The sequence below is a fragment of the Leucopleurus acutus genome (genome assembly GCF_964270905.1).
Source record: "Leucopleurus acutus genome assembly, chromosome: 1".
In the NCBI taxonomy this organism is placed as follows: Eukaryota; Metazoa; Chordata; class Mammalia; order Artiodactyla; family Delphinidae; genus Leucopleurus; species Leucopleurus acutus.
This window is the reverse complement of record NC_139142.1, coordinates 32739541-32761625: the sequence shown is the minus strand read 5'-3', so window position 1 is coordinate 32761625 and position 22085 is coordinate 32739541. Positions and strand designations below refer to the sequence as shown.

Sequence of the window (22085 nt, the reverse complement as noted above, 5' to 3'; positions counted from 1 at the left end):
AGAACTGGAACACAGACCTTTAGCTTCCATTGCTAAGTTACATTTCTGTAAATCACTGCACTGTTACTATTACTGGTATCATTATCGGCAGTCTTCATTGCCTGATAACCTCAAGGAGGAAACACAGGTAAGGGGAAAAAACAGGAGAAGCTACAGAAGTGCAAACAGATGTCTTGGGGACCTTGTTATAAGGCAGATTCTGATTCAGGAAGGTCTGGGGTGGGGCCTGAGAGCCTGCATTTCCAACAAGCTCCAGGTGATGCTGGACAGCGGCCGTCTGCGGAACAGTCTGAATAGCAAGGGACGAGATGCCTCTGAGAATGTGTCCCCTGTGGCAAAAATAAAAGGAAGGGGGGCATATAGATGTTACAGAGCTGTTTGATGCTGTGGGAAACAAATGAAGGTGGAGCCTACTTTTAACTCATAGGAGCCTCGTGAGGAAACGACCTTCTCCTTTTAAAAACGAAACTGAAGTGTAAGAAGATGGAACACGCCAAGGTCAAGAGCATATTAGGGGCGGTCCAGGTGCCCCCACACCATCGACCCCACACACACTTCTGTAAAACAGTAAGCAAGGAGCAAGCAAAGAGCTGGCATGGGAGCGCTGTTGCTTTAATATGGTGTGTGCCAGGCAGCATCAAAGTGGTCCACGCTTGCCAACTTTCTCCTGACCGTTTTTTTTTAGTGTTGCTTTTTAAAAATAATTAATTTATTTTATTTTTGGCCGCGAGGGTCTTGGGTCTTCGTTGCTGCGTGCAGGCTTTCTCTACTTGCGGCGAGCGGGGGCTACTCTTTGCTGCGGTGCGCGGGCTTCTCATTGCAGTGGCTTCTCTTATTGCGGAGCACGGGCTCTAGGCGTGCGGGCATCAGTAGTTGTGGCTCGGGGGCTCTAGAGCGCAGGCTCAGTAGTTGTGGCGCACGGGCTTAGCTGCTCTGTGGCCTGTGGGATCTTCCCCAACCAGGGATCAAACCGTGTCCCCTGTATTGGCAGGCGGATTCTTAATCACTGCCCCATCAGGGAAGCCCCTGTCCTGACCTTTTTTTTTTTTTTTTTTTGGCAGTACGCGGGCCTCTCACTGTTGTGGCCTCTCCCGTTGCGGAGCACAGGCTCCGGACGCGCAGGCTCAGCGGCCATGGCTCACGGGCCCAGCCGCTCCGCGGCATGTGGGATCCTCCCGGACCGGGGCATGAACCTGTGTCCCCTGCATCGGCAGGCGGACTCTCAGCCACTGCGCCACCAGGGAAGCCCCTGACCATTTTTAATGAGCAATATTAAAAAAAAAAAAAAAGTGTGTGCTGATAAATAGGCTAATTACACCTCTGGACTTAAAAATGAGAAGACAAGCCACATAAATTCTATTCCTTAAAAAAACAGCCATTTCAAAAGATTTTCTTTAATATCATAAAATATTTTCATGGACAGGTGAGCTAGCAAACACACATGCACCAATGTGCCTTTGACAAGATTATCCCCTACCCTCACCCCCCCACTCCACATCAAGGTGGACATGAGATTGGAGAAATGAATACAGCAGATGGTACAGATAGAAAAAAAAAATCGATAAAAAGGATGGATATAACATTGTGCTTGGTTATTTTCCTATGTCACAACAAAACAAAACATTTCGGTGCAAATAGTTAATTTTTCCTCTTTTCCATTTAAGTCTGGTGGAGAAAAAAATACTTTTTCTATAATAAAATATGTGGTTTTTTACTTTTTCTAACGTAACTTTTTTTCTTTTTTGCAGAAAATAATTTTGTAAACTGTCACTTCGCGGTCTGGGAGGCTCGATGCCACTTGGGTCCAGCTCGCCCCTTTGGAGGCGGAGCGCGAACCAAACCTGGGCGGGAGAGGGGGGACAGCTGAGGCGCAGGGCTGGGCGCGCATGGCGACGGGGGCAAGGGCGTGGGCCGGCAGGAGGGGGTTAGAGGTCACTCTCGCCATACAGCGCCGTGGAGAAGGACATGTAGTCCAGAGCACCTGGCACGGCGTCGGGGCCGGTGTAGGGGGCCATTCGCGCGATGCAGTACTCAGCCTGGTCAGGCGGCAGCTCACGGCGCAGCTCGTCCACAGTGATGTAGTTCTGCGGAGAGAGCGCGGTCAGGACGGCGGGTCAGGGTGGCCATAAAGCAAAGCGGCCGCAAAGGCCAGAGGCCGTAAACCTCACTCGTGACATTAGGTACCCTGTTCCATCCCCGTTCTGGCCCTGTCCTCATACTTCTGGATATAGAAATACGTGTGTTTGTTGTGTATATACACACACGCACACGTATATTACACATTCATATGTATGTATATATGTGTATGTATATAAATATATACGATATACACACACACACAAATATAACCATATACACGTGTATATAAATATATACGGTATATATGCATATACACATATATAACCGTATACATGTGTGCATATAAATATATGATATATACATACACACACATAACCATATACATGTGTATATAAATATATGATATATACACACATATAACCATATACATATGTGTGTATAAATATGTACGATATATACACATAACATGTGTGTACACACATGCACATGTACATATATATGTATGTGTAGGTATATACATACGATACATATACACATATATAACCATATACATGTGTGTGTGTGTGTGTGTGTGTGCGTGCGTGTGTGTGTATTTAAGTCCCCTTATAAGTTTTCCACTTCTATAACTACTTGAGGCGGTTTCCAAGCTAACTGGAAGTGCTAACTGCACCTGTAATCTTTCCACGTATCGCTCTAGCCCGCCCCGGCCACAGGCAGGAACAGCAGCACCGTATCTGGTGGGACAGAGTAGGGCCCCCCACACCCACTCAGCTGGGCTCCGAGGACATCACCCAACTCCTGCAAATTACATGAGCATCAATCATCATCAGATAGCATCATCGCCACAGACAGCTATCTGAACCGTGTTTGCGAAATTTGGACCTGACCCCACATGGCCTGGCTCCCAGTCTGGGTCTCTGCTTTCTCCCCGCCTTGGGCTCGCCCATGAAAGGCTACTTGGAAGCTACTTCTTTTGGGAGCTTGAGGCGCCACAGGAGCTCAGGGGCTCTGACCCACAAGGCGGGACCCCGTCCTATGCCCTACTTCTGCCAGAGTCCCCCAGGAGCCAGTCTGAAGGAGGGAGGGGCTGGCCCTCAGGTCACTTCAAAAGTCAGAAGACCAGGTCCCTTTCTGGGCCCCGGAGACCTCCTCTACAAAATGAGTCCCTTCAAGGAGGTGGCTTCTCAGGGTCCTTCCAGCTCCGAAGTGCTGACTCTAACACGCTGTCCTCGAACTTAAGTCAGACCTTTAGGAACCACTTTGTGGGTTGAGTCTTTATTTCCATATAGATTAAAACATTGCAGAAACTATACTCCCTATTGGCTAAGGAAGGATGGCATAAGGATTATCCTGTGAATTTTTCAGAAAGGGAATCTGGCCTCTAGATGTCTCTGCCCCCAAATTCCCCTGGATGCTCCCACGTTTCCACTGTCAAGCAGTGCACTGCAGGGAACTTGGGAGATTTGGAAAATTGAAGCTGACTGCTGCTCAGGGTAGAAAAATGAGACACACGCTTCCTTCTTGCTCCCTACCTATATGCCATACCTTGTGCCCAGAATGATATAGGGGCGAAGTCCAAGTTCCCAGATGGACCTTCCATCACCCACTCACACACTCCACCTGACTGGACTGCCCTCCACCATCCATCATTTCGTCACCAGTATCTCATCACAAGTATGACATGCAGTGTCCCTGGCAGGGGACCCCCTTAAGCTAACGCTGTGTCCTAATGCCTTAGCTGATCCCAAGACATTACAGAAATGGGTAGAGGTGACAGCAAGGAGGCCCGGGGGTGGGGGGGAAGGAGGAGCAGTGGAGGTGCTCACGACCACCCCTCCAGATCCGTCCGCCCCAGCATGGTGCCCACACCACAGCAGACCCACCTTATCCCCGGCCAGGATCTTGAAGGAAGCCATGACTTGGTCTGCTGTATCTGTGTCAGCCGTCTCACGGGACATAAAGTCGATGAAGGCCTGGAACGTCACTACCCCTAGGCGGTTGGGGTCCACAATGCTCATGATGCGGGCAAATTCTGCCTCTCCCTGGAGGGAAGAGCCAATCCCAGGCCTGTCATCCTCTCAGCCACGGTCTCCTCTCTCTATGGACCTCAAGCCCCTGTGGGCTCGGAGTAGCCTGAGGCTATTAGAGAGGGCAAAGCAGACCCCTGACCTAACCTGGGTTGTCTTGAGGGCATGATAGGAACATAATACCCAATAATGAAGACCCAGTTCAGGCTTCCCGCCCTCTACGGATGCCTTGATTCCTCTTGGAGCAAAAATGATAACGCTGATAATAATTAATGACAGCAATGGCTAACACTCCCATAGCATATACTATATACCAGGCACTATTCTAAGTGCTGTGTATAATTCACTGAACCCTCCTCACAACCATATGAGGTAGGTATTTTATTATTGCCATCAGGTTCCCAGATGAGAAACCTAAGGCCCAGATAGGCTTAGTGACTTGCCCAAGGTCACACAGCCAGTAGGTAGAAGAGCTGAGACTTGAACTTGGGTGGTCTGCCTCCACCGCACTGTACTTTCTATGTGTCAGACATGGGCACAGCACTCACGTGAGTTCCTTCACTTAACCATTACAACAGTAGGGCAGGGCTCCCCTCACCTTATCCGGGCCCCCAAGCTGGTGATGGCAGAGCTAGGATTTATTCCTGGGTTCCCTGTTTCTAAAGCCCGTGCCCCTGCCCCTCTGCTGGGCAGCCCATGGGCTCTGCACTCTGCACCACAGCCCAGGCGTCGCCGGGCTGCCTGGCTGAGGCCCCTGTCCCGCTCAGAAGGCCGGCACGAGGGCTGGCAGCTGAGAAGGTTGGGGAGGGGCTTGAGGAAACGGCAAAGGGGCAGCAGGCCTGGCTGGAGCCATCACACGGGCAGAGGTGGAAATCTCCACGCCTCATGCGAGATGAAGCAGGACCAAGCCCCACCCAGAGTGCCCACCACCAGTCCTTCCTGGCAGCCTTGGGGTCAGCCCCACCATCCACAGTGGGAGAGAAAAGGCCCACGTCCACTGTAAATATCAAAAGATACACCAGCAGAGAGAGGTGAGAAGGCCAGGTCTGTGGGACACACACAGGCCCTGCGGCTGGGCTCAGCCTTCAGGGCACCATCTTCCCCATGGACCAGAATCTTGAGGCCCCTCTGGGGAGGGCACCCTGAGCCTGAGGGCCTCCAGCCCGCCACGGCCAGGACTCGGCCTCTCGAGTCAGCTGGCTGCCCCTGGCCAGAGAGTGGGGTTTACATTACCATGTTGTAACCCATGGAGATAAGGCAGGCGCGGAAATCATCCGTGTCCATCATGCCTGTCTTCTTCTGTGGGGCCAGTGGCACCGAGACACAAGGAGGAAGGGCCGGCCGAGGGCCAGGAAGACATGGCCCAGGTGGCCAGAGGGGAGGTCGAGGTGTACGGTTTGGGGGTCAGGAAGGGGACAGGAACGTAGGAGGAGCAGATGCAAATACACATCCGGGGGAAAAGTCCACAGGAAGGAGGAAGACAGAGCAGGGAGATGCAAATATCCGTCCACAGGATGGAGAGCGACGAGGAGAGAGGAAGGTGGGCACCGAGCAGGTTCCCACGAAAGACAACCGAGGGCAGAGGTCGGAGTAGTGGGGGGAGGAGCCCGACACGGGCCAGGGGGGACAGCAGGAGAAGACGAGCCCCGCGGCCCACAGGGAAGGGGAGACAGGGAGATCCAGACAGAGAGAGAAAAGAAAAAGGAGAAACGCGTTATTTCTCGCCCCGGACGCCACCCCTGAGCGTGCTCCATGCAGGAGGCGAGTACCTGGGGGTCGTTGCCAATATCATAACCCAAGCTGATGAGGCAGGCTTTGAACTCCTCGGGACCCAGCGTGCCGGAGTGATCCTGGGGCCGCCGTGCGCCAGCCAGCGAGCCATGCGGTGCCAGGGAGGTGGAGGCCGTGAGGGGAGGGGTGGGCCATGCCCCGGTGGAGGGTAGCGAGTGTGGGGAGACACAGGGACAAAGGCATGCGGATGGGGAGGGCGGAGGGTCGGGGGAGGAGGGGAAATAAAAGTGCACACGGTTAGACACACAGACGAGGCCCAGGGGCCCTCTCCCTGGCACACTCAGCCCTGCTCCGGAAGGCAGGCCACAGGGGAGCACGGTGAGCCACAGGGGTAAGCAGCTGCCTCACAAGTGCCCAGCCCACCTCCGGCCCCGCTGCCCAGACCGGGGTTTCCAGGAGGGTTCCACCCACCCAGGTGCCTGGAGGGCAGTGAAGCAGGCAGGGGGGGTGGGCAGCACCTAAGACCATGCTCCCGCCCCCTGTGGCCACCGCAAAGCCCCAGGGCACTGGGAGGGGCAGCCCACGCAGAACTGTCCTGTCCCAGAGCTAGGAGGAGAACCCAGGACTGACAACTCTGACAGCCCCGCAGTGTCCCAAAGGCTACACCGGGGCCGGGGGGCGGGGAGGAGGGAGCCCCTGCTCTGTCCTGAGGCAGAAGCAAGGGACGGTCCCCACAGCCAGGGGACAGCAGGCCTTCCTTTGAGGCTATGGCAGCCTGGCTCCCGGGGGTTGACTCCTGGTCGCAGGAGACCAAGGGTCAGGGGTCAAAGGCTCTCTCCTTAACTCACAGTGCGAGCACTCTCTCCAGGAAAGCGGGGAAGCTCGTGGGACACCAGGACAGCTTCTAAGACTCGCGGTGCAGAGTCAGGGCAGGCTGACAGCAGTTCCTCCCGGCCACCCCCCGCCCCTACTTGCCCAGGAAGCAGGCCCACGTGCTGGGCAGTGCCCTCCAGGGCCCTGGGGCAGGAGGGGCTGGGGCTGCCCTAAGCGAGTGCAGGGGGCGGGGCTCACCCGGTCAAAGTGGTTGAAGGAAGCCCGGAACTCGTTCATCTGCTCCTGGCTGATGCCCTTGGCATCCCTGGTCAGGATCTGGTTCTCCACCTCGTTGATGGTCCTGGCGATGGTGGTGAGCAGCTGCTCCCAGCCCACGCGGATGTGCTGGGGGTGGGCAGGGCCTGTCAGCAAAGGGGTCCCAGGCCTGGGCCACCCCTGCCTGCTCCTTCCCCTGACCATCAAAATGGCCAAAGCAATCGAACCAGGCCTTCTGTCCAGATTTACAGGGTCACCAGAGGGCAGGGGAACCAGGACAAGGACAACCCACCAGGACAGGGGACCCTGATGATGAAGGGGGAAGCACAGGAGGGTGGTGGCCCCTGCCCGGGATGGCAGAGACCAGAATGACCAGTGTGGTCAGGTCAGGAAGGAGGGCGAAGTTGGCAGCAGGAAAAACTAAAGGACAAAAAAGTGGGTAATTCCCTGAATAGCCAACTCCATAACCTCACACACATGCCTTCACGGTCAAAACAAGTAGGTCATTTAGAGAGCAGATGCCAGGCCAGTGTTTGGAGACCACCAGCCTCAGAATCACTGGCTGTTCGTTAAAAAGTTAGATTCCTGAGCCCCATTCCAGACCTAGTGAATCAGATTCTGGAGACGGGGCCTGGAAATCTGCATTCTCAACAAGCTCCTCGGGAAATTCAGAAGGCACTGAGGACGGAAGACCCAGAGCTCCAGGAGTGAGGAGAAGCGAGTAGCCCCTCACTTAAAAGCCAGAGTTTATCCTACTATGGCCAGTTTTCTTGGATGATGGGTAACCCCCCACCACTACCCCAGCCCAGGATGGTGAAACAGAAGGGGATCTGGGGGTCCCTCTCTGGAGAAGCAAGGCTGGTGCCACCCACCTCCATGGTGTAGTTGGTGTGCTTGTTGTCGAAGATGAGTGCTTCCTGGATGAGCTGGTGGTCGCCCTCCAGCTGGTCGATCTTGGGCTTGTAGTTGACGATGCTCTTCTCGTATTGCCGCAGGTGGCTGAGCTGGTCCTCCAGGGTCCCGTGCATCTCAATGGAGATCCTCCCAATCTCCTGCTCACCCGGGAAGGAGGCCCTTGTCAGACCGCCCCACTCTGGGCCCCTGGGGTGGAGATCGGGGCCCCCAGGTCATTGACCAAGCCCTCAGATGATTCTTGGCATGGAAACAGCATCATAAAGGATAATGTTATCACCGGTTGAATATCTCCTGTCTCTCGGGCACCTCTGAGCCTCAGGAAGGGGATGCGAGGTCAGTTGCTAACGTAAATGTTCACTCCTCTGCTCCAACTCCCTTCTCAAGCCTAATCCCGGCTACCATCCATCTCAGGCGCTCTCCCACTGAGCTGGGTCCCTCACAGGCACAGCGCACCTCACCTACCTTCTCAATGGCCGTGCTCCTGCTGTTCTGTTCCTAGGATGCCTGCCTTGCCCACCTCAATCCCACCTGTCCCCATGGTCCAGGACTAGTCCCCGTTTCTGTCAGTCTTTCATCCATGTAAGCACACCTTGCTCGTAAAAGCACCTTCTGTGCGCTCAGTTCTATATATATATATATATATATATATGTATATATATATCCCGAGCACCTACTACGCACAATGTGCTAATAAAGCAGGTGGAGGTGGGATGCAGGGAAGACACGAACATGAACTCGACGTGGTCTCCGCCCTCAAGGAGCTCAGAGGGACACCATGCTCTAACCCACACAGTGTCCCTTCCTTATCTACATCACCCCCATACCTGGCCCAACAGTTCAGCAAAAAATTCCACGCTTGCCCAAAGCTTGGTTCTCTCTCTGGGGAGATCACCCTGTCTGACCAAGCTCACGACTCAGGAGGGAGACCTGGTCAGCACATAAGCCAGAGGGCAAGCAGAGTCAGTCGCCTAGGCACCGCTCCTTCTGTGGGAAGGACCCTTAGTGGTGTCCCTGTGTGGGTCTTTGCTCTCAAACCAGACACCGGAATCACCCCACAGGCCTTCCTCGCATAGACTCCACCCCCACCCGCAGGGCAGCAGACCAGACTCCACAGTCCCCACAGGTCCCATCCCAGAGAAGACAGGGCAAGCCTGAATGGCTGGGATGGTGCTGGGAAGGGTGGAAACCCTCTCCCTGCTTCCCACGATGGGCCCCACCTCCATCTTGGTCTGGATCCAGGGCCCGATGACGTTGGCCTGGGCCGCAAACTGCTTGCGTAGCCTCTCGTTGTGCTGCTGGCGGGCGTGCTCCTCCATCAGAGCCTGGTCCCTCCGAGGCACCAGCTGCCGTACCTGGGGCAGGAACAATCATGGGACACTGGGATGGGCCGGCCATCTGCCCCCACTTCAGAAGAGGAAATGGAAGAGCCGTGAAGGGAAGGGGCCAGTCAGTAATAGAGTGAACACATTGACCTGTTCTAGAAATTCAGCCATTCATTCACTTGACAGATACTGAGCACTTACTATGTGACAATGAAATCAATGAAAAGTCAGTGAAAATCAACAACACACACAGACAAAAATCCCCGCCCCTCTGAAACTTACAGTGGCTCCGCCAACACCCCACCCAGCCCTTGGACTCACGTGGTCCCATTTGCCGTTGATCTCCTGAGGCGTGATGGTTGTGTAGGGGTTGGTGCCCGCCATGTTGACGTGGTAGGTCTGGACAATCTTGGACACCTCGTTGTGGATGCCTAGGATGGCCAGGCGCTCCTTGTCAGCATCGGGGAGGGTGGCCTTGAACTGCTCATGGGCTGTGGTCAGTCCCTGGACATAGACGGGCATGCAGGAGAAGCAGTGACTGGGAGGGAAGTCCCTCCCACTCACTGGTGCCTCCCGTGGGCAAGAGGAGACCAGGGAGGCCCCAGGGTAGAGGTGGGTGGAGGGGCCACCGGAGGCCGGCCGCACAACAGCTGGGAGGCCCAGCGGTATCAAGCCAGGGCTCTCGCGGCGGAGCCCCAGGACGGCCGGGCTGGCCACGGGAAGGTGCCGACAGCTTCACGCTCAGGACTGGTGAAGTCAGCAGCAACCCCCCGGGGGGGCGCTCACCACCCCACAGTCAGGTCAGGGACAAGGGGTGCTCCAGGTCTGCTCCTCAGGTGACCTCCCCCAACACACATTCCTTAGCACTTTGCAAAACCTTTTTCGTCTGACACTCTGCAGCTGTACAAAAGAACAGCTTATTGCTACGAAATGGGCTCCTAGATAATTGTTAGGTTAAAAATATAAGGCTCAGGATACAGTATATAATAAACCTTTTGCATAAAAAAAGGAGTGTGGAGAAGAACATGTTAATAAATAAATGTGCTTGCCTATGCAAAGACCATGTGGTCATACTGCTCACCTCTGGGGAGGGGCACTCGGGGCTGGGGGACAAGGAAGGGAACTTATTGCTTAGCCTTTTTAGCTTTTAGATTTTATACCATGTGCATATATGACTGAGTCAAAATAAATAAAAAGCAAAGCTTTCGTATCTATAACATCCTGGGGATGCTAGCCTCAGTCCTCTCTGTACAGGGGCAGTCCTGCAGGAGTGTGGGCCGTGGGCAGCTGGGGAGCCGGCCTCTGGGGGCGGGGAGCGGGGGGGGCGGCAGCACACCTGGATCTCCTCGATAGTGTGCACGATGAAGGTGTCCTGCAGGTCCTCCATGGCCCCCTCCATCCAGTTGTTGAAGGGTGCGGCCCGCTTGGCATATTCCAAGTACAGCTGGTCAATGGTCTCCAGCAGTTTTTCTGTCCGCTGGGAGTGCCAACGGCATGGAGGTGGGGAGGTGTTTAGCAAAGTCATGTCCAGAATCATCGCATCCCCCCACCCCTATTCCCAACAGCCTTCGAGATCCTCCCGGCCAGCCCAAAGGGGTTCAGGTCTGGAAGCACACGACTAACTCAAGACAGAAAGAACAGGCTCTCTCTGAGGTGCTGGTTCTTAATATGGGGTGTATGGACCACCCCCCAACTGAGTCACCCAGCCTGGGCCCCAGAGAGTATGGTTTGGAGAACAAGAAAGTTCTCAAACAGCCGGGGTGGGGCTGAGTACACTAAACTGGGAGGATGGGATATGATTAGGACATCTCCATCAGAGCAAAGGTCAAGTCCAGGGTCAATGTGAGCCTTCCACAGGCAGGCCAGGCCTGGGGAAGGTCCGGGGAACCCAGTGGAGCCTCTCAGCCCAGAGCAAAGAGAGTTGCTGAAGGCAGGCCTCCGCCTCCCTCCGGGGCCCTCACCTCCAGAGCTTCCCTCCGCTTCTGGGTTAGGGCCCCCAGATTGTCCCACTGGTCACAGATCCTTTGGCACCGGGCGTTGACACTGGGTGAGTCGTAATAGTCCAGCTCACTGGGAGGGAGGAGACAGGAGGAGTCAGATGACCCAGGTGACTTCCGTGGCCTGCTCTCCTCTCCCTGGGGCTGGGGCGCTGGTGGCACTGGAAGGCCAGGTGTGCTCGCTTCATGAGGCCTTCTAGGACTCCCCTCCCACTCTCAACTCCTTGGCTTTCAGGAGACCACTGGCAGGAGACCAGCGAAGGCCAGTTCTCCTCTGCAAGGGCCCCCACCCCAACCCTGCAAAAATGCCCAACGACAGGAAGCCACTAAGGCCAGCCGAGAGCTCAGAGCCAAGACCTGGTCGTCCTCTGGTCCCACACCAGTTACAGGCGAGGACCGAAGGCCTGGGACAGGACGGTCACAGCCTATTCCCCACCTGGGGGGAACGTCCTTAGCCTTCCGTACTGATGACTTTTCAGGCCACGCTCCCACCTCCCACAGCGCCCCTGTGCCCGCGGGGCCGGGCCTACTTGAGCTCCTGCGCAATGGCGGCGATCTGCTCCACGCGGTCCTGGTGGGCGGCCAGGTCGCTCTCGAAGGCCTCGTGCTTCTTGAGCAGGGCCTTGATCTCTGAGAGGGTGGCCGTCTCGTAATCCTTCTGTCGCAGCATGGCCTCTTTGCCTGGGGTCACAGACAGGGCACGAGGCTGGGCGGGAGCCGGGAGGTCCCACCTTCTCGACCCCAACTACCCACCCCTCAGGGCCCGGGAGCTCCACTTCCGGTACATCCCGAGGAGGCGTGCCCTATGCGATGACCAATTATCTGCAGTCCGAGAAAGCAGACGTGCAACCGGAACACCCATCCACGATGGGGGAGGGGCGGGAAAGTCACTACTTTCCGTGGAGTATGTCAGGGCCATCGGGCGTGGTGATGTACAAAGGCTACCCCGGACCAGGAGGGGAAGTTAGGGCATAACATGAACTTTATAAACAGCAGGAAACGATGATCTATGCCTGTGGTATAACCAGGGAAAAACAAGCCAAGCCCCTCAGGGATACTCCATCTTTAGTTTCTCCAGTTATAGTTGCTGGTCCCCAGCAGCCCGGCAGGGACCCCTCCCCTCAATTACGCTCAGTGTGGGTAGCATGTCCAGTGCACTCTGCACATAAGCCATCAGTGGCCAGAACCTTCTCCCATCATCAGGTGCACTGCCCCCCCTTTTTAGGGGCAAGGCACACTTGGATTTCTTGGATTTTTGTTTCCCAGGAGAAAAAGGGGATGAGAAATGACCTCCCAGACTGTTGTTAGACAATGGTTATCAGTTACCCTGGGAAGCAGCTGCTGCAGGGCAGGGGCTGACCTGGCCTTGCCTGCACTCCCACCTCCTGTGTTTGCACCCATCAGGGATGCTCAGCCCCTCTCAGTAAACAAAGGCTGGGCTGTGAGGTGAGGGCTTCTTTCCTTCTCTTTACTCTTTTTTCTTTGTCAGAATAATAATATGACAAGTTTAGGGGAAAAAATATCACAGATGAGCCTACTTATCTACTCCTTTTCAGTCCTGCCTTATATGGATGTTGTGTTAAAACCATCAGGTGTATATAAATAAGGTTTCCTGCTTTTCAAATACTCAGCAGCACGTCATCAGTTTCTACTCTGGCTCCAGCGGCTTTTACACGAGCCACTCTGATGGCTGCATAACATTCTGTCTCGTGGCCGAACCGTCACTGGCGTAACCACTCATTGCCCTACCATGGGGCGTTCAGGGCCCTCAGCTTGCACTACTGTAGATGGTCTCATCGCAAACATCCCAGACAAGTGACTTCGGCCATGCTTAGGGTTAATTTTTTAGACAGTCTCAAGAAATGGAATTCCCGGGTAAGCGGGCAATAATGCTGTCGAGCGTGAGTACGTGTAGCTAGACTGCTGTGCCCAGCAGCTGTGCCGGCATCTACAGGCATGCCAGCACCTCTCATGACCTTGCTGGTGGCTGGCAAGCTGGCGGGGCCAATCCTTGCTCTGTACCTTTTGGCAAGCTGTTCCTGGGTTCCGGAGAGGACACGATAGGAGCATGTGGGTGAACAGGTGCAATTTCCACCATCCCCCTTCTACTCCGCACATCCACGCTTGGATAAACAGCTCCGTACATGCACAGTGGAATGTGGGGCAGCAACCTCATATCACTGTATACACAGCTCAGCAAACCCCCTCTGCGGAGCCAGGCACACTCCTATCCCCAACCAAGCCGCGCTACCCCCAAGTGGCCGTCCCTACTCGTCTCCAGCCTAATGTCTGACGATCACAACAGAGCTGGGTGGGGGTGTCTTAGGGCACTGAGCTCCACTGGCCCGTTGGTCTGCCCCGGGGTCTCCAGCTGAAAAGGCTGCATGGCCCTAGGAGATCGGCGGCATGGCCCCCTCTCCAGCCCCAGCCCAGGTTCTGAGGAAAAGACCATTCCAGGTATGATCTTCTCTCTTTGGAGTTAACCTTAGCTGCCAACAAGCAGACATCAGACATGGCCCCAAGAACCTCCAGGTCAGAGTGATGGAGACACACAGGTGCTAAGGCCAGGGCTCCAGGGTACTACAATGGGAGGCCAGAAACAGGAAAAGGGCAGGCATTGGAGGGAAGATATCAAGGGCTACCACTTACTGAGTGTGTTACATGGGCCAGGCACCCGACTAAGCATAAAATGCACTTATGATGTGTAAGCATACAACAACCCCATGAGGAGGTATGCTGAGTTGAATAGTGTCCCCCCAAAACGCATGTCCAACCCAGAACCTCAGAATCTGACCTTATTTGGAAATAGGGCCTTTGCAGATGTAATTAGTTAAGATGAGGTCATACTGGATTAGGGTGGGCCCTTAATCCAATGACTGGTGTCTTTAGTAGAAAACTGAAAGGCAGACTGAGTCACAGAGACCCGGAGAGAAGCAGCCACGTGGTGATGGAGGCAGAGATTGGAGTGATGCTGCCACCAGGCAAGGAACACCGAGGCCTGCCAGCAACCACCAGACGTGGGGAGGAAGCATTGGACAACCTCCCCCTCAGTGCCTCCAGAAGGAGCCAACCCTGATGACAATTCACTTTAGGACTTCTCGTCTCCTGAATTGTGAGAGAACGCATTTCTGTCCTGTGAAACCACCCAGTTTATGGTAAATTGCAGCCCTAGGAAACTAATCCAGGAGGGTACATCATCACCTGCATGTCATAGACAAGGAAACAAGACCACTGGTCCAAGTTACACTGCTTCGAGGTGGCAATGTTGGGGTTTGAACCCCAACCTAATTCAGAGAAGAAGAAATCATTATAGTGACAAGAATAATTAACACATACATAGCATTGTACTATGCCGGGAACTCTTTTCCGTGCATCTAATGTATTAAGTCATTTAACCCTCATAAACCTATGAGGTTGGTACTATTATTGTCCCCACTTTACAAATGGGAAAACTGAGGCAACCAAAAGGCTGATGAACTTGCCTAATGTCAAGGAACTAGCAAGGGACAAAACAAAACAAATAAAAAACAAGAAAAAAAGGAGTTGCGGCTGGTGGTTCAGCATGAAAGCCAGACCCTTGGAGTAGGGGGCAGGGGCTAGGCTGGCCTTACCATCCGTCCAGGCCTCGTGGATGGAGGCCTTCTGCCGGAACTTCTCTGCCAGGTGGTCGAGCCGCTCCAGCCTCCGGATCTCATTCAGCAGCCACTCCTCATAGCCCTTCTCTGCCTGCTCCAGGCAACCCCATGCGTTGTTGATATCCTGTTAAGGATGGGAGGCACAGGGTCAGCCCACCTGGCCCCCCGAGACCCCAGAGCTGCTCCGTGCCTTCCAGGAGGAGCCTCCTCCCCATCTCAGCCATCCCCGTCCAGCCTGCATGGTGTTTCCCAGGGCTCCCGGGCACCAGGCCTCCTGGACAGAGAGTGGGGCTGCCCAGCTACGGGGTGTTGGGTGTGCAGCTCAGTGGGCAGAAAGCCCAAGGCCCTCTGTGCTCCAGGACTGGCTTCTGACAGGATTCTGAGCAATCACAGAGCTCACAGGGCCAGCCAGGGAGACAGAGCAACAGACTGAACGAGGCAGACAGGTGTGGGAGCCTCCCAGCCTTCCCACATTTCTGGGTCCACTCATGGGCCCCAGCCTCCGGGCCCTGGGCAATAATAGCCTGGAGCCTGTAGGGACCCTGGCCTGGGTGAGCCAGCCAGGAGCTGCCCAGAGATAGTGACAGGTACTGAGCATAAACCCACAGGCCTTCAGACAGGGAGCCACTGCCAGGGCCATCCCCTACAGTTAGCACAAGGGCACCCCTGGGCAGTGATGGCTGACCCAGCTCGAGTGCCACCCAGGTCCCTGCCATGTGGCAGGGGCCACACTGCATCCACCCAGAGGAGGGGCTTTAAAGCACAGAGCACCCTCCAGATAGCAGCAGCTCTGGCCATCTAAAAACTGCTGATTCATCCTGTAAAAGGATGCAGTTTTCCAAACTGCATGTACAACGTCACAGCCTTTTCCCTGTCCCCCAGAGTCCCCCCAGGATCCTGCTTCCTTTTCCAATGCTGTCTGCATGCTTCTCCCCGTCCCTTCCACTCCTGCCTTATGTGCTCATGTCTCCTCATCAACTCTCCATTGCAAAAGGCAAAAGCTCTACCCTGTTGAATTTTAAATCTTCTTTTACATGTTTCCCTGGCTCATAAAATTTCTCACGTTCTGCGGAGACGGTAAAGAGGGAAGAATAACAAAAAGTGACATAAATGAAGAAAATTTTATGACATGGAAACCTGGTCACAATATATTGTTGTTGCTTTTAAAGCAGCTTATTAATTAAAACATGCTTTAGGATTCCCTTAAAAATTATATTTACAGAGACTAAAAGAATCTCTTTCCCCCCCAACATCTTTTAAGTTGATCCTGGGTAGTAAGATTATGAATAATTTCTATTTTCTGAATTTTGCTTATTTATACCTTTGAAATATCCTACCAAAAATATTACTTAAGGTAATAAAAACAATTTTTAAGTAAGATTCCATTAAAGTGAAAATTAACCTTATTGCTATTATACCCTGTTTGGTTCAACATGTCAAGAGGGATTTTGTTTGCAAAGATGATTTTTCTGAGAGGTAGGGAGGAAGGTGCTGGGGGCAGATCCAAGTGGATGTTCAGGGGTCTGGAAGGGCAAGTCTGACCCGGAATGGTGAGGAGAGAAGGGGCTCTGTTCCTGGGGTGGGAGGGAACCCCACATGGCTGAGTGTGGGCTGGAGCCTGGGTGGTCACCTGGAAGGGAGAACTGGTCTCTGGAGCAGGGTGGGCAGGTAGAGAGCACACGCCCCCGCCCTGCCCCACTCACGATGCGGCATTTGATGGTGAGCCGGCACAGCTCAGGGTGGGGGCAGCCCGGGCGCTCACCGAGACCATCCTGCCCTCGGAGGGCATGAAGGCGGGCCGGTTGCTGAGCCGCAGCTTGGTCTGCAGCGTGTTGAAGTTGATCTCCAGCTGGCACTTCTCCTGCACCTTGGGCGGCTTGTGCAGGCGCCGGTAGTCTCGGAAGTCCTCCAGCTTCTGCTGCATGGCGTGCATGGTGTTCTCGGGTACCCGGTTCTCCAGCCACGGGATGGTGCGGCGGATCCACTCCAGCAGCTGGAGGTAGCGGGGGAGGATGCTGGGATGGGGGCAAGGACTGGCCTCCCCTCTCCTCCTGATGCTGGGGGGGCATCTCTCCTGACGGCACGCTCTTTCCCAACTACCACCCCAGGCCACCCGGCCAGGTTCCAGGGCATTCCCTCTGAGAATCAAAGGCCTCATGAAGCCTGGCCGCTAGGGTATGTTAACTCACAGCCAGCATCACTCAACCTCCCTGCTCTGCCAAGGGGAGACCTGGGGGCAAGATGGCTCAGCTAAGAGCAGGAGGCCCGAGTTCTATTTCTAGGTCTACTACCTGGCTGGGCCTCAGTTTCCTCATCTTATCATGAAGGTGTGAACACTCATTCCCTGAGGCCCCTGCCACCTGACCTTCTAGGATTCTAGAATGTGGGTTCCTGACTCAAAAAGGAAGAGGCTGGCCTCTGGGGCACAGGCAGGGATTGTTTTCCTCGATGAGGTGATGGGAGAGGAGTGGAAGTGATGAGAGGAAAGACGTGATCCCCTGCAGGGTACCAGGCACGTGGCCTGAACTAACTCATCTGAATGATGGCGAGAGCTACGTTGTCATGGGGTTAAGTACTGTGATCCCGCCTCAGCTGGCGGAGGAGGTAACCAAGGCACTGTGACGTTCTGTGACTTGCCAAGGTGACCAAGGTGGAATGGTAGCACAGGGATTAAACCCAGGCACCTGGGCACCAGAACTTGGGTTGTCACTATGCTGGACGGCAGATCTGATCTACCGAGAGGCTGGGCTGAGCTGTTCAGAGGGCTGAATTCTTCTAAGGAAGAAGCAAGTGGAGCTCTAACCCAAATGCAGCCAATGGCAGAACAGCAGATCCAGTCCTGTCCCCTCCTGTCCCCTGGGTGGGCCCAGCTGCTAAGCTAGCCTGAGCCAGCACTGATTTCTCCCCCGTTCATATCCTCTCAGAACCGCATACTCCTTTTCTGGTCCAAGCGAAACCCCCAGCACAACAGTACACTCACTGGTCTCAAAAGGCCTCCGAGGTCCCTTAGCACAGCTCTCACTTGTTAAGTGAAAAAAAAAACAAGACCCAGAAAGGTGAAGGGATTTCCCAGGCTTACTCTCGGTGATAGAAAAAGCCTGGAACTCGGCTCTCCAAAGCCCAGATTGGCCCCGGACCCACCCTCTGCTTTCTGGGAGAGCAGAAGCAGAGCCGAAGCCGCCCTAGGAGGACTGCTGGGGATGAGGGATGACACCCAGCCTGGGACTGTGCCTGGGCACAGATGTGGAGGTACGGGTTCTGGGGCCCCCTCGTCTCTCAGGGCAGGGTGGCGGGGCCTTGCTGGGGCCAGGCCGGGAGAACCCAGAGGGAACCCACATCGCTGGCCAGCTTTTCGTAGTCTTCCATGAGGCGCTCATTCTCCTGGTTGACGGCCAGCACCTTGCAGATGCGATTGGCGGCTGTCTCGGCCTGGCAACAAGACAGAGAGGGACACGGTCAGCCTCACGACAGCGGGAGCGCCTGGCACACGCCTGCGGTGACAACGTCTCCCCCCGCCCCTGCAGATCACGCGGTTGGAAGGCACCTCCCAAGACTCTGAATTCACAGGCTCCTCGCCATCCTCTCTGCCAGCCCGGGCCGAGTCCCACAGATCTCGTGAGCCCAGACGGAGACCTTAGCGGCTGAACTGGGGGCCCCTGAAGAAGAGCCTAAGTTTGAGATCCAACATGTATGTTGGAAAGAAACTAATCCAATGACTGGTAGAATCGAAATACTCAGCTCAGGTGGAGGGGTGAGAAAATCCATGCCCATCCTGGAATTCCAAACTGGAGACCCTGGGACTCCCAAGGCTCAGGCTTTCAGACTGGCTTTGCCAGCATCTTGGAGATGCAGGAATTCCAATCTGGGAGTCCTAGAATAAGGTGCTGATAAGGAGCGGGGCCTCTCAGGACCCCTGCAGAATCTCTCTAGGCTCCTGGCCCAAAGCCCAAAGAACTTTAAGAGAAGCTGCAGGAATTAAGGATCAATCCAGCACAGGCAGGATGTCCAGAAAGCAGGCACGGGCACCTCTGGGAAAGCTAAGCACACACTCCACACCGAGTGCTAGGCCAGCAGACACCCGATGTGGGCCTTGGTGGCAAGAGGAACTAAACAGAACTGAACAGCAATCAGATACAAAAGGCCCAGCAACCCCAGGGGACACTGCTTCTCCCGCTTAGAGGGCACTGTGCACCCGACACCGGCAGGGGCCAGGCGCTCCTAAACCCACTTTGCTCAGGTGATCTTTGAATGCAGTTCTTGTGCACATCCTAACCCAGCTGCAAGGGGAGGGGAACTCGAAGCCATGTTGGGGGTCCTGTGATAGGAAGATGGCCTAAGGGTGGCAGCAGATAACGCCAATGAGCAAACAGACAAGCATCCTGGGGCCCTGGAGAAGGGTGACCCTGCAGATGGCAAAGGTTTAAGGGGGAGAAAGATGGGACCTTGCGCCCGGTTGATGAACAAGACAAAACGGGTTTCAACTGCAGCAAGATAAACTGAGGCCAGGCATCAAGAAGTTCCTGAGAATGGCGGCGCTTTGACTCGGGAAGGAACAACTGAGAAGATGTAAATGCTTTTTCATTGCAGAACTCTGCAAATAGAACACACGCCCACCAAGTCATGTGATGCGTGGGTGACTGCCAGGTGTGTGTGCGAGGGGGCAGGACGAGATCACCATAAAGGTCCTTCCAAGCTCCAAGCGAAGACACTGCACCCTCCAGGGCGAGGTTTCAGGGCAGGTGGGCCTCCAGTGGGAGAGCTGTGAGCATGGCCAGAGGGGGAGCTGAGAGTCCCAGGTCTCAAGAAACTGAGACAAGCAGTCAATCCTTAGATCCTCACCCACTGCGCCCCAACCTAACTCTGTCCTGGAGATGCCAAGGCCACTTCTCACAGGACCATCAGGAACTCCTGACCGATCGTCCTTCCTCTAAGGAAACAACAAGCAACCATGGGGGATCCCAAGAGGCCACAAGGAGAGAAATTCCTTCCTGGAGCCCGTCCCAGAAGATGTGGGGCCCCGGAACGAACAGGGTCATGGGAACTGGGCTGATGTCCCCATGAAGCTGCCCCAGGAATCTGCCTGGAGTCACCGGGGCCACTTCCCTTGAAGGCTGGGGAGGGGACCCGGGGGAGGCCAGTGCTCTCCCGTGTGCTGACATGTATGTAAGACTGGGGGGTGGCTGCAAAGCCCCCAGCCCAACATGCTGACCAAGCAAGTAAGGATCACAGGTAGCCCCTAATCGTCGGCGAGACGCAGCTGCCACTGTGATGGCGAATGGATCAAGCCCACCTTCATCGTGTTCTCCTCCTGAGTCATCTCGAGATCCTGGGCTCAGAGGCCGTAAGCTTTGACTTGTGTGTCAATCTGTGAACTTGGTGGACTGAGTGGGGCCTGTGCTCATGGGATTCTGGAAGACACGTCCCGCGGGCCTTAAGGGCCTTGGCCGTCCCTCAGAGGCCCCAGGGTCAAAGGGGGCTCCTTTTGGATGAAGTCTAGGGGAGTTCCCGGGTGGGCCTCCTGGGGACTTTTTATAAAGATCATCTAATGGGCTGAGAAAGTATTTTATAGAAACAGGCCAAAGGACGACTTCCAAGTGCCAAAGGAAAAGATTACTAGAAATTTGTGTTGACCCTTCCATGGTTTGTTTTTTATGACCCACTTTAAGGTGTATTGTTATACATTGTAATACAAAACAACGTGCTTAGTTTTATATTAGTTATTTGTTTCTAAGTTACGGATTATTAGCCCCGGAGCGCTTAGCTATCCTCAAATGAAACCCTCAGCTATTCCAGGCCAAACTGCCACTCTACTAATCAGCATCAAATTAGCTGGTGCAGGTACAGTCTGAAGAGGAAGCAGCCTCAATGCCGGTGACATCCAACAGCCACATGAGGCCAAATGACGCGCCGTGGCGCTGCCACCCACCACCTACAGTCATGCGAGTGCCACGAAGATCTCATCTGTGACATTTTTCATCAAAAATTTCCCAAATCTAGCTAGAATTGCCCATTTCCTTCCTCCCACAGCTTCCCACTGCCTAGTCTTTCTCCACGTCCCAAGTCAGCTCCCTGCCCTGGTGTCCCTGCCAGCGAGGCCCCCAGACACAAGGGAGCCAACCCCGCGGCGCTCAGCCCTGACCCCAGCGACCGACTCTGGCTTTGCCCCCAGTCCTCACTCCAGGCAGCGGGACGGACGTGCTCTCCTCTGGAGGCTGCACCGTCACACCATGGAGCGTCGCACAAGCTGTGACCACCTTCCTCCACCTTCCCTGAGCCTTTCAGTTGCAGATCCCCACCACTCAACCCTTAAGAGCCTCAAGCTCCAGTGTCTCCTGCTCGAGAAGCCTCCACGCCCCGCAGCCCCGCAGCGCCCCTCCGCTGCTCAGCTCTGCCGCAGAGCAGAGATTAGGCCACAGCATCACGAGCTTTCCTGGATGGACCATGAATCCCTTGAGGGCAGGAACAGGGATTCTTTCCCTTAGAAGATTCACAACCAGCTGGCGACAAATGGAAGGCTGCGAACGCATCATCTACTCCTAAAAGCATCCAGAACCCCCTACGGCAAGTCCGGTTCGTGCCCCAAAAGGCTGTTTCTCAGAAACAGTTCCCAATAGGCCATGAATGTTAAAGCAACAAACTACACAAACAAACGCTGGTTGCCACAAGCCATTGTAAACCCCTCCAGGGGAAGAGGAGGGGAGAGGAAAGCTGAGAAAGAATGAGAACCAAAACCAACGCGTCAGACAGGAGTTGGTCCTCACCTGACTAGGCACGTCCATCACACACACTGGCATCCGTACAAGTGCAGTATCCACACAGGCACACAGACACGTGTACACCTGCACGCACGCATGTATTAGACTCGGCCGTCTTTCTAGTTCCACCGCCCAAGGCTTGATAAGAGAAAGACAGTGAAGAGGATGCAGGGCACTGGGCGTGGGTTTCAAGGACGCTTTCCCCCACTGGCTCCAGACACGGAGACAGTCAAGACAAGAAGAGTCTATGAGTCTGAAAGACTCCTCCTTCTTCCACGGGAGAGGGGCAAGATTCCCCTCCCACCAGCCTGCTGAGCTGTAAGCAGTTGCCTGACTCCTTCGAAGTGGGATGGGAGGGGCAGCTCTGGGTGAGGCTCCTGACCCAGGACGTGAGAGGAACACACCCCCACCCCCACCCCCCCACCCCATCCCCCCAGCTGGTGACCTTGTCCTCATGTATGGACAAAAGGAGCATGAAATGATTGCAACAAGGATGAGTGAGAGGGAATAGGGCATGGGGGGAGGTGGTATGAGA

The 22085-nt window shown here is 54.8% G+C and overlaps 1 protein-coding gene across 2 annotated transcripts in view; it reads right to left on the bottom strand.

Annotated features, from left to right (window-relative positions):
• Window positions 1-294: 294 nt before the first annotated feature.
• Window positions 295-22085, bottom strand: part of ACTN1 (actinin alpha 1) — a 96595-nt gene continuing 74804 nt past the window's right edge. Inside the window, exons 9-22 of one of the 2 annotated variants that reach the window (XM_082849182.1) lie at window positions 18132-18224; window positions 16558-16788; window positions 14772-14919; window positions 11691-11841; window positions 11125-11233; window positions 10500-10640; window positions 9485-9667; window positions 9059-9193; window positions 7799-7978; window positions 6909-7055; window positions 5876-5956; window positions 5340-5405; window positions 3963-4121; window positions 295-2084 (exon numbers count right to left, since the gene is read on the bottom strand). In XM_082849182.1, the coding sequence (XP_082705308.1) occupies window positions 1926-2084; window positions 3963-4121; window positions 5340-5405; window positions 5876-5956; window positions 6909-7055; window positions 7799-7978; window positions 9059-9193; window positions 9485-9667; window positions 10500-10640; window positions 11125-11233; window positions 11691-11841; window positions 14772-14919; window positions 16558-16788; window positions 18132-18224 (1983 nt within the window). In that variant the 3' untranslated portion in view covers window positions 295-1925. The remainder of the gene's footprint in view (window positions 2085-3962; window positions 4122-5339; window positions 5406-5875; window positions 5957-6908; window positions 7056-7798; window positions 7979-9058; window positions 9194-9484; window positions 9668-10499; window positions 10641-11124; window positions 11234-11690; window positions 11842-14771; window positions 14920-16557; window positions 16789-18131; window positions 18225-22085) is intronic. The other variant, XM_082849181.1, reaches the window with a different exon arrangement.